Here is a 9,994-nt window from a genome sequence, read left to right as displayed (position 1 = left end):
GAGGTCATGTTTTATTAATAGTGTTTCCAGTTGTTAACATATGATTAACAACAGACAAATGGCCAAATTCAGATAATTTCTCACTCAAAAAGTCACCACATCCTTCAGCCATGGAGCCAAATACGTTTACATTATTCAAGCGAAAGCTTGAAAAGATACTGTCATGCAAATTTGAACCTTCCTGAGCAGGAACAATGCTAGGTAATTTGCATGAATAATTCATTTTATATAACCCCCCCTTTTTTCCATTCTACAGTATACATTGCACCAGAAGAAGAAGCAATCCTCACATTCCTTATCTAATATAAATAGAGAATGAAAAAAAGGAGTACATTTGACTCTGAATTTAAAGGGGTTTGACAAAGGCAATAGTGCGACCATGTGAATAGTAAGCTGTTATTATTGCAACTTTAAGCATAGCAGTTTGACAGAGGTGCATCTCTCCTGCTGTATTCTCTTTGTTTTGGATATATTTATTTAGTTCAGGCAAAAAAAGCGTTCATATTTCCTTTCACTTCCCATCTGGACCCCGCATCCTGGGTTGAAAATACATGTGACATTTAATTGAGGACATTTAGCTACCCCTGTTTTTCCAGCTCTTTTATTTTCTTTTTCGTTTCAAATACTTCTCTATTTAATTTTCAATTATGCATTCTGTATTAAGTATGAGACTATCAGTACATTTATCCAGTGATAAATTGTTGTAGTGGGCCATCTCAACCCAAGAAATCATTTAATAAATGGGCCTCTACTGCCCTCCTTAGGTGGACAACATTAATTGTACATGGAATGGTCCCGTATTTAAAGCTCAACATACATCTACAACCTGGGTGTTTCTCGTTAGACTTTGAAAAATATATTAAAGTAAATTAGTTTCATTCTATTGTATATTACGTCGTATACAGTGATCTTAAATAATTTCATTGTCTATACTACAGGCTGCCTGGTGGTACTACATGTCCCATAAACCAAAAGCTTCCTCTACCCATAGTGCACTTTGGTACCTCTTTTACATAACAAACTTCGTCTATCTCAAAGCAAAAAGGTAGCATTTCAAATATATTTATAGTAGGCTTGTAATAACATGGTTAAGTTGTACCTTCAATTCTGTTAGAATTTACATCGATGTCGCAAGCACGCATTTCCGACTTCCGGTTACGTCATGAGTCAACCCTATTGTCATTGGCTCTTGTGCGGCACTGAACCATTTTCCCGCGCTGTGTTCGTCGCAAAACAACACACCGAGTAGTTGTTAACCTGCGTGGACTTGGAGTGTAACTAGTCAATCTGATACGTTCATCGCAATTTAACGGCGCTATTAGTGTCCTGAATATATAACGAAATGCCGTCAGCGTCATCATCATCATTAAATTATGACCCAGCGAGTCTACCGGATTTACTGCCGCTTTACTACCGACGACTTTTTCCTTTTTCACAGTACTACCGCTGGCTCAACTATGGAGGAGGTGAGTGCTCATGTAGCCTTTTTCTCTCTCTCTCTCTCTCTCTCTCTCTCTCTCTCTCTCTCTCTCTCATTCTCTCTCTCTCTCTCTCTGTGTGTGTGTGTTTGTTTGTTTGTACTTGCCTGTTGATGATCATGTAAAGGCTTATCTTGTCGGATGAAATGGCACCTTTTATGTATTTTCTTCCTCATCTGCAAAATCAGTGCAGAAAAACTATTTTCAGAACCGCGAGTTCTCCTTCACCCTCAAAGAAGACATCTACGTCCGCTACCAGTCTTTTACCACGCAGAACGAACTGGAGAAGGAAATCCAGAAGATGAACCCTTACAAAGTTGACATTGGAGCGGTCTATAGTCACCGAGTATGACAGCACAAGCCTGCAGGTCAGTGTCACTCCGTTTTAACATTTGTTGTCTTTGATTTTTGTTCACAGCCCAGTCAGCATAACACGGTGAAGTCTGGAACCTTCCAAGCTCTGGAGAAGGAGCTGGTTTTTGATATTGACATGACCGATTATGATGACGTCAGAAGCTGTTGCAGGTCATCGGATCATTCGATGTATTTTACTCCCGTTGGTTATGGTTTGAGTCGTCCTGACTGACCATCGCTACCACCACACAAACTTTGATTACAGTGCTGCAGACATTTGTTCCAAGTGCTGGACTTTGATGATCATCGCAATACGAATCCTGGACCGAGCTCTTCGAGGTATGTCATTGTTTGTTAATATGCTTAAATATCATTGAAGAATATTGACTTTGATTTAATAATTGTTGTATGCAATATTCTAGAGGACTTTGGCTTCCAGCACCTCCTGTGGGTCTATTCTGGCAGAAGAGGGGTTCATTGTTGGGTGTGTGATGAAGTTGCCAGGACGCTTTCGGTATCTGCTCGATCCGCAGTGGCAGAATACCTCAGTTTGGTCAAGGTAACAGCGTTGTAACTCATATTAAAACATACTGCAATCTGCAAGATATATTGACGAGAAGTTGAAGCTGCCTGAGTTCAAGATTTGGTAATTATGTGAGACTCATTCTAAAATTTAAGTCAATTTTTATGTCGGTTTTGTAATTTCACAGGGTGGTGAGGAGACTGTAAAGAAAGTGGTGCTGACGGAGCCAATTCATCCCTTTATTAGGTATGAATATGCTGTTTTGATATTTGCCCCTATCTCAATTAAACCTTTTTTCCCCATCTGAGTCTATATTTTTACTTTCAACAGAGAATCTCTGACAGTGGTTGAGAGATACTTTTCCACATATGCACTGCAGGAACAGGACATATTGGGCCGCAAGGAGTCTGTAGAACAAGTGCTGGCCCTCGTGCCTGAAGATATCCTTTTCACCGTGTGTGTCAAATCTGTACCTTTTTTCCCCCCCATCGTTACATGTGAAAATGACTGATCCTTAACTCGGGTCTACATGTTCGAAAAGAGTTACAGCAAGACTTCAAAAATGAGAGGAACCCGGAGAATAGATGGCAACTCATCATTGAACAAGCCAGTAGGAAACAGGTTGGTGATTCTCTTTGTGTTAAATAATTGCACTTTTCTTCATAACATTAATGACATGCTTTTTCTTCCTAGGTGGCTGCCAAGAAGGGCCAGCACTTTGAGAAAGAAATCATGTTGCAGTATTGTTACCCACGACTCGATGTGAATGTCAGTAAAGGGGTGAACCATTTGCTAAAGAGCCCCTTCAGTGTCCATCCTAAAACAGGTACAGTAGATGTGGGAGGTTTCCTCTCGTAATGATGAGTTTTCTCAATGTGACGAAGTCTCTTTTTCAACTACGATCAGGGCGCATCTCTGTTCCCATGGACCTCACAGAATTGGATATGTTTGATCCCTTCAACGTACCCACAATCAGGTAAGCAACAATTTCATATCTCGTGTTGTGTGTCCATTATTGATATGTTATGGTTAGTCATTCACCAAAAAGAAAATTCTTGACTGGAACTGAAAACCAAAAATTAGGAACCCAAGGCCAGAAAGGAAATAAATTACTATTATTGATAAAATTGCATTTATGGCTATGATTGTAGAGCTGCCAACCAGGGACTTGCAGAGGGCGGTGGGGGGAGCGGGGGGGATTACCTGGAAGGCCTCTCGGCGTGCATTGGTGGTGGATTGGCCATGTTCCGCGGGTGCTGGGGTGGTGCCAGCTGGGGTCCGCCTTCGTCCCCCGTTCAGGCTGCTGGTGGAGGTCTGTGCCCCCCACCCCCTGTCGCTCCTCAGGCCCAAGGTGCCCCTGTCCTGTTCTATATTGTCCTGTCCTTCCCTCAGTAAAGCACTACTGCCCCATACAACATTCAAATCCATCGTGTCATTGTACCAGGTTTATAATGCTTTACTTTCCTCATTGTTTACAGCTAGTGCTTTGTCTTTTGTCTTCTTTTCCTATTTTATTTAGTTACCTTTTCACTCTCTCTCCTTTTTGTTTTTTCTGTCACTCCCCTTTAAAAACTTTGTTCTGTTCGACTGAATGACTGTAATTCTCAATAAATATCTATCAGAATACAAAGACACAACAGTGGCAGTTTAGAAAGTCCACTGTGACACAGTATAACTGTTGCGGCATAAAAAGGATACAGATCTTCCTTTTTGCTTGACCAAACAGCCGAAAGGACAAAAAAAAAAAATAACTGGATAAAATGTGAAACTTTCAAACGTTTTCAACCTTTTGTTATAGTTATTTACAATAATTTTTTACTTTACTGTGTGTTTTAGGCGACGAAAAAAACCCTACAAAACAATTATGTACTGTACATTAATAGGGGTTCATATGGCCTCAAAAATGCTTCAATGTAACGGACCATCAGCTATATCGGATGACCCTCCGCCCCTATTAGTCCGTTCTATCGAGGTTCCACAGTATTATGTTAAAAAACCCATTCCTTTTAGGTTTTTTTTTTTTTTCATTATTCTTTATGATGATTACGTTGCCTGAATTGGGCCAATACACATTTTGAGCAGTTTAATGTGTGGTGTATCATCAAATTTAGAGCTAAAAAGAAGATAAAACTTGTTTCTGTGTGAATATATATATATATACAACCCCAATTCCAATGAAGTTCGGACGTTGTGTTAAACATAAATAAAAACAGAATACAATGATTTGCAAATCATGTTCGACCTATATTTAATTGAATACACTACAAAGACAAGATATTTAATGTTCAAACTGATAATAACAATAATAAATGAACACTAGCCTTCTGGCTAATTCTGGCTTTTTTAACCATGTGTACTTCATGTGTTTTATGAAATTGCATTGTCCCCTTTCAAAAATAAACTGATAAACAAAAAAATAATCATTGACTTAGAATTTTATGGCTGCAACACGTTCCAAAAAAGCTGGGACAGGGTCATGTTTACCACTGTGTTACAGCACCTTTTCTTTTAACAACATTCAATAAACGTTTGGGAACTGAGGACACTAATTGTTGAAGCTCTGTAGGTAGAATTCTGTCCCATTCTTGCTTGATGTACAGCTTCAGCTGTTCAACAGTCTGGGATCTCCGTTGTCGTATTTTACACTTCATAATGCGTCACACATTTTCAATGGGAGACAGGTGCAGGCAGGCCAGTCTAGTACCTGCACTCTTTTACTACGAAGCCTGTTATAACATGTGCAGAATGTGGTTTGGCATTGTCTTGCTGAAATAAGCAGGGGCGTCCATGAAAAAGACGTTGCTTGGATGGCAGCATGTTTCTCCAAAACCTGTATGTACCTTTCAGCATTAATGGTGCCTTTACAGATGTGTAAGTTACCAATGCCATTGGCATTAACACAGTCCCATACCATCACAGATGCTGACTTTTGAACTTTGCGTCCATAACAGTCCGTATGGTTCTTTTCCTCTTTGGCCCGGAGGACATGAAGTCCACAATTTCCCCCCAAAATTTGAAATGTGGACTCGTAGGGCCACAGAGTACTTCTCCACTTTGCATCAGTCCATTTTAGATGAGCTCGGGCCCAGAGAAGCCGGCGGCGTTTGTTGATAAATGGCTTTTGCTTTGCATAGTAGAGTTTCAAGTTGCACTTGCGGACATAGCGCCGAACTGTATTTACTGACATTGGTTTTCTGAAGTTTTCCTGAGCCCATGTGGTGATATCCTTTACACATTGATGTCGGTTTTTGATGCAGTGCCACCTGAGGGATCGAAGGTCACAGGCATTTAATGTTGGTTTTCGGCCTTGCCGCTTACATGCAGTGATTTCTCTCCCTATTCTCTGAACCTTTTGATGATATTATGGACGTCGTCCAATAGTCCCTAAGCCCATAGGAAGCAAGTGAGAATAATTCAATTATTTAATTTGATATTGGTAAAGGAAAGTTTTTAAAAGGAACTAGAAATTATGAGTGTTGCATAATAGTAAGGCAAGAAGTGTATAAAAATCATGGATAAAAAAGGAAATATTAAATTTAAAATGATTTAATAAATGTTTTTGTGAAATTAATTAGTGATATGGATGGGGGTAATAATGAAATATGTTTGGTTAGGGATAATGAAATAGATGTAAAAATATTAAAGATATATATGTGGTTTAGTGTAAAAATGGGGAAGTGAGGATGAATTAAAAATTTTTTGTTATGAATAAAAAATACTGTTGTTTGTTATGTTGTTTAATAAATAGATTTGGAAGGTCAAATGATATAAAAATAAAAAACTGAGTTAAAGGGTTATGTTTTTAATTAAAATTTAAAGATGGGTGAGAGGTAGGGTTAGTGGTTATATAATTAAATAGAAATATATAATATTTGAGTCTGTGTATTATACTGTATATATATTATATACTGTACATGACTGTGTGCTGGCCGCGGTTTTTCTTGTATCATAACAACATCTTGTTTTGGCCGTTGTATTTCGGTGACAAAAGTCGTTAGGTCCAAAACCAAAAATGCTCATTTGGGCTATTTTCGGCCGAAACATTACGTTGTATTTCGGTGACAAAAGTCGTTAGGTCCAAGACCAAAAATCCCCTTTTGGGCCATTTTCGGCCAAAACATTAAGATGGTCATCATTAATTATGGTGTTGATGTTTAAATCTCTTCGTAGTTTGATCTGCAGTGAGTTGGATCATGCCAAGGTGGGTGAGGAGGAACAGGATGAAAATGAAGAAGAAACTGCTGAGAAACGAAAGATCAGAGGTGATATAAGTAAAAAAAGCACTCGGTTTTTTTTTCTTTTTCCTTGGGTCATTCAGTGTTTTGTGGACAAAGTGAAGATATGTGGAACTCAACCACACATTTGCTTACCCCATTTTGGATACAAACTGATACCAGTCACTCATTTTGGAAATCAGTATTAGCAGAGCTTAAATGTTGATGCAAATTATTACTTTATTACAATCAGGTGTGTAATCTGATTTGCACAGATGTATTAAAAGATTAAACATAACAGACTATTTGTGTCGAAATAATTAGCAGGGTGGGCAAAATAATTAGTCGATTAATTGAACATTAAGAATACTGTTGATTGTGTGAATTTTTTTTTAATAATTCTGTTTCTTCTTTTTTTTAAGTTACAAAGAATGTTAGGTTGTCTAAAAGATTGCTCTTTAAATATGTGGGGAAACACATTTTCCATATTTGTATTTTCTGACATCTAATAGAAATCTAAAAGTAGTTTTACCCAGTCGATGAAAGACAATATAATCCTTCCATTCCTTGTCGATCAATGTCAAAACTGGAGTTGCTCAGTTCTTACTTCCTTTGAGACACCAAATGATGGCACACTTCCATGTTTTCACAGATTATAAAAGAACCAGTCTGGCAAAATATGTCAAGTATTTTGATACATTTTTAGATGGAGTCTCTCAGTCGTGGAAAGGAGAACTTCTCAGAAAGAGTGGTATGTTTCATTTTTGTAAAATAAAGAGATGTTGGTGTTTAATATTGTATTAAAGTCATACATTATTTTTCAGATCTTCAAAAGGAATTTTGAGCTGATGATGCAAACCATCTTCATTTGCAGCTTCTATGATGTTGCCAATTCTCTGATAAACGATGACTTAATTATTCTGCTTTGATATCTTTAACTGTACTCTATACACCCACATTCCTGATTAAACCTTAATTGTTTTCTTGAGGCCCATTATGTAGCTTGATTTCTACTTTTCTGTTGTACAGGTGTTTGTAAAAATACATGCTATCCATCTGATATCTGTTGAAAACGTTGGAGGGATATGGCAAACGATCTGCAGGGGCAGGCTATTTGAAGCCTACACATTTTACACATGAAAGCTTAAACATGATTGCATCTTAGCTGCTAAAAATTCTCAAATTATTTGAAGTTATCTGAGATGAAGTATAGACACCCATAAAGTGAGTGGTAGATTGAAATCATCATTAGATTAATCAATACTTAGGCGCCGCTACTTCTTATTACCTACAGTATATACAGTGGATACAAAAATTGCACACACTGCTGTTCAAATGCCAGGTTTTTGTGATACAGAAAAATTAGACCACAACTTTTTCCACCATTTTTGTAACCTAAACTGGTACTACTTAATTGTTAAAACCTTTTCGACAGGGAAGATGGAAAAAAACAACTGAGATAATGTAACAAGTGTGCACACGCGGAATTCCTCAGTCACATTCAAACAAATTTTAAATCAGTGTCAACCTTCCTGGTGCGCCCCCCCTCCTAGCAGAAGCCTGAAGATTTTTTACGAACACTGGTATTTGGAACTGTAATAATTCTCTGCTCCTTGACTATAGGAGACTTAACATCATCTTTTTGTGCTGTGTGCAACGGCCACCATGTCTGAGGGGATATGCATTTGTAAACAAACAATACATTTTGTGCCATCGACTGATTGTAAATGCACTGAGGGAGCTGAGGCCAGTAGTCAATACTTGTCACCATTGTGTCTGTAATAATGGTAAACAATTGTGCTGTTTACGGCTGCTCCAATTGGTCGGAGAGAAATCCTTTGTGACACTGGCAATCATTGTAAACCACAGTACCAAGCGAAGGTTATTTCTAAATATGATCTACTATTATAAATATGTCGACTAGTTTGACATTCTACTGACCGTAAACCAGCCATCTCAGGTTGTATGGAACAAGCCCACACTGGGATTTGTGGTCCACAGAGCCATGGCAGTGGTGGACATGGACGCCCGTCTCCTCACGCTAGTCTCACCAGGCGTGCCTGCCAGCTTCTAACTACGGTCCCTCCACGGCGGCGGTGTTGGCCCTGAGGGGCGGCTCGCTGTACAGCTGCATGTGGCCAGCACTTGGTCTCCCACAGGAGCCGGACCAACTAGTACTTAGTTCTTTAGTCTCGTTGTGGCCATGTAACGTGAGGCAGCACGCGCGGTTTACTTTGGAGAATTGTTTTTGTTTCCTCCGTTCTAGACCGTGCGGGTCAGTGACGCGCGGGCGTAAAGAATTGCGTAAGCCGATTGACCGTGAATGTCAGAATCAGAATAATCTTTATTTGCCAAGTATGTCCAAAACACACAAGGAATTTGTCTCCGGTAGTTGGAGCCGCTCTAGTACAACAGACAGTCAATTTACAGAACACTTTGGAGACATAAAGACATTGACAAAAAACAATTGTGCAAAAAGATGCATAGTCCTCTAGCACTTAGAGCAGTTCGAATGACTAATATTGCAATAGTCCGGTGCAATGACCATTGTGCAAAGGGCGCTGAGACTTCAAGGAGTGTTATGCGGTTTAAAGTGACGAGTAGTGCGATAATCTGAGACAATATTGGTTGTGCAAAAGTGAAGCCACACGTACTGTACCCTGCCTTCAGTACAAGCTTTCCCTCCGACTAATTTGCGACCGCTTGTCCTTACAACAGTTTCTAGGGTGTCAATATAACCTTTACATTCAACATGAACCTTAGTATTGAGATGAGACATAATCAGAAAGCGTAGATGACTTTGAATGATAATGCTGTTTCTGATATGGGTAAATGTGAATTTATGGTCATTGCACAGGGTGCCATTTGGTCCAGGACCACCTCTGGCTTGAATCTTGGCCCCGACATACCCCAAGTAATGGTGGCCGGAGACTGAGCATTGTGGGTTATCGAGCGATGTGTGACGTCAGCGTAAGGGAGGCTCCAGTTCCATCCATCCATTTTCTGAGCTACTTCTCCTCACTGGGGTCGCGGGCATGATGGAGCCTATCCCAGCTAACATCGGGCAGGAGGTGGGGTACACCCTGAACTGGTTGCCAGCCAATCCCAGGGCACATACAAACAAACAACCATTCGCACTCACATTCACACCTACGGGCAATTTAGAGTCTTCAATTCATGCATGTTTTTGGGATGTGGGAGGAAACGGAGTGCCCGGAGAAAACCCACGCAGGCACGGGGAGAACATGCAAACTCCACACAGGCGAGGCCGGGAATTGAGCCCAGCTCCTCAGAGGCTCCAGTTCCATCTGAAGAAAAACTATTTGGATTGGGCAAGGTGGCGACCAAGACGGACGAAGGTTTTCGTGGCTGAGCAATCTTTTACTTTTCTATCCCTTACAATCCCTTTTTTGACTATACGATAC

The 9,994-nt window shown here is 39.8% G+C and overlaps 1 protein-coding gene across 1 annotated transcript; it reads left to right on the top strand.

Annotated features, from left to right (window-relative positions):
- Positions 1-1,183: 1,183 nt before the first annotated feature.
- On the top strand, positions 1,184-7,563 carry prim1 (DNA primase subunit 1). The gene is made up of 13 exons (XM_061767964.1): positions 1,184-1,466; positions 1,667-1,824; positions 1,897-2,003; positions 2,098-2,171; positions 2,255-2,391; positions 2,543-2,601; positions 2,686-2,797; positions 2,887-2,976; positions 3,049-3,181; positions 3,262-3,331; positions 6,526-6,617; positions 7,222-7,320; positions 7,394-7,563. The coding sequence occupies exons 1-13, from the start codon at positions 1,343-1,345 to the stop codon at positions 7,411-7,413; spliced, it is 1,275 nt and encodes a 424-aa protein (XP_061623948.1). The 5' UTR covers positions 1,184-1,342; the 3' UTR covers positions 7,414-7,563.
- Positions 7,564-9,994: the final 2,431 nt, after the last annotated feature.

Source organism: Phyllopteryx taeniolatus, chromosome 1 (genome assembly GCF_024500385.1).
Source record: "Phyllopteryx taeniolatus isolate TA_2022b chromosome 1, UOR_Ptae_1.2, whole genome shotgun sequence".
Taxonomy (NCBI): Eukaryota; Metazoa; Chordata; class Actinopteri; order Syngnathiformes; family Syngnathidae; genus Phyllopteryx; species Phyllopteryx taeniolatus.
Note: the sequence above shows the minus strand (reverse complement) of the source record. Positions and strands in the feature narration are given on the sequence as shown.

Coding starts and splice junctions, on each gene's coding strand:
- prim1 (XM_061767964.1), top strand. CDS start 1,343: ATGCCGTCAGCGTCATCATCATCATTAAATTATGACCCAGCGAGTCTA. Junction 1,825..1,896: donor GAGCGGTCTATAGTCACCGA/GTATGACAGCAC, acceptor TTTTGTTCACAG/CCCAGTCAGCATAACACGGT. Junction 7,321..7,393: donor AGAACTTCTCAGAAAGAGTG/GTATGTTTCATT, acceptor ATTATTTTTCAG/ATCTTCAAAAGGAATTTTGA.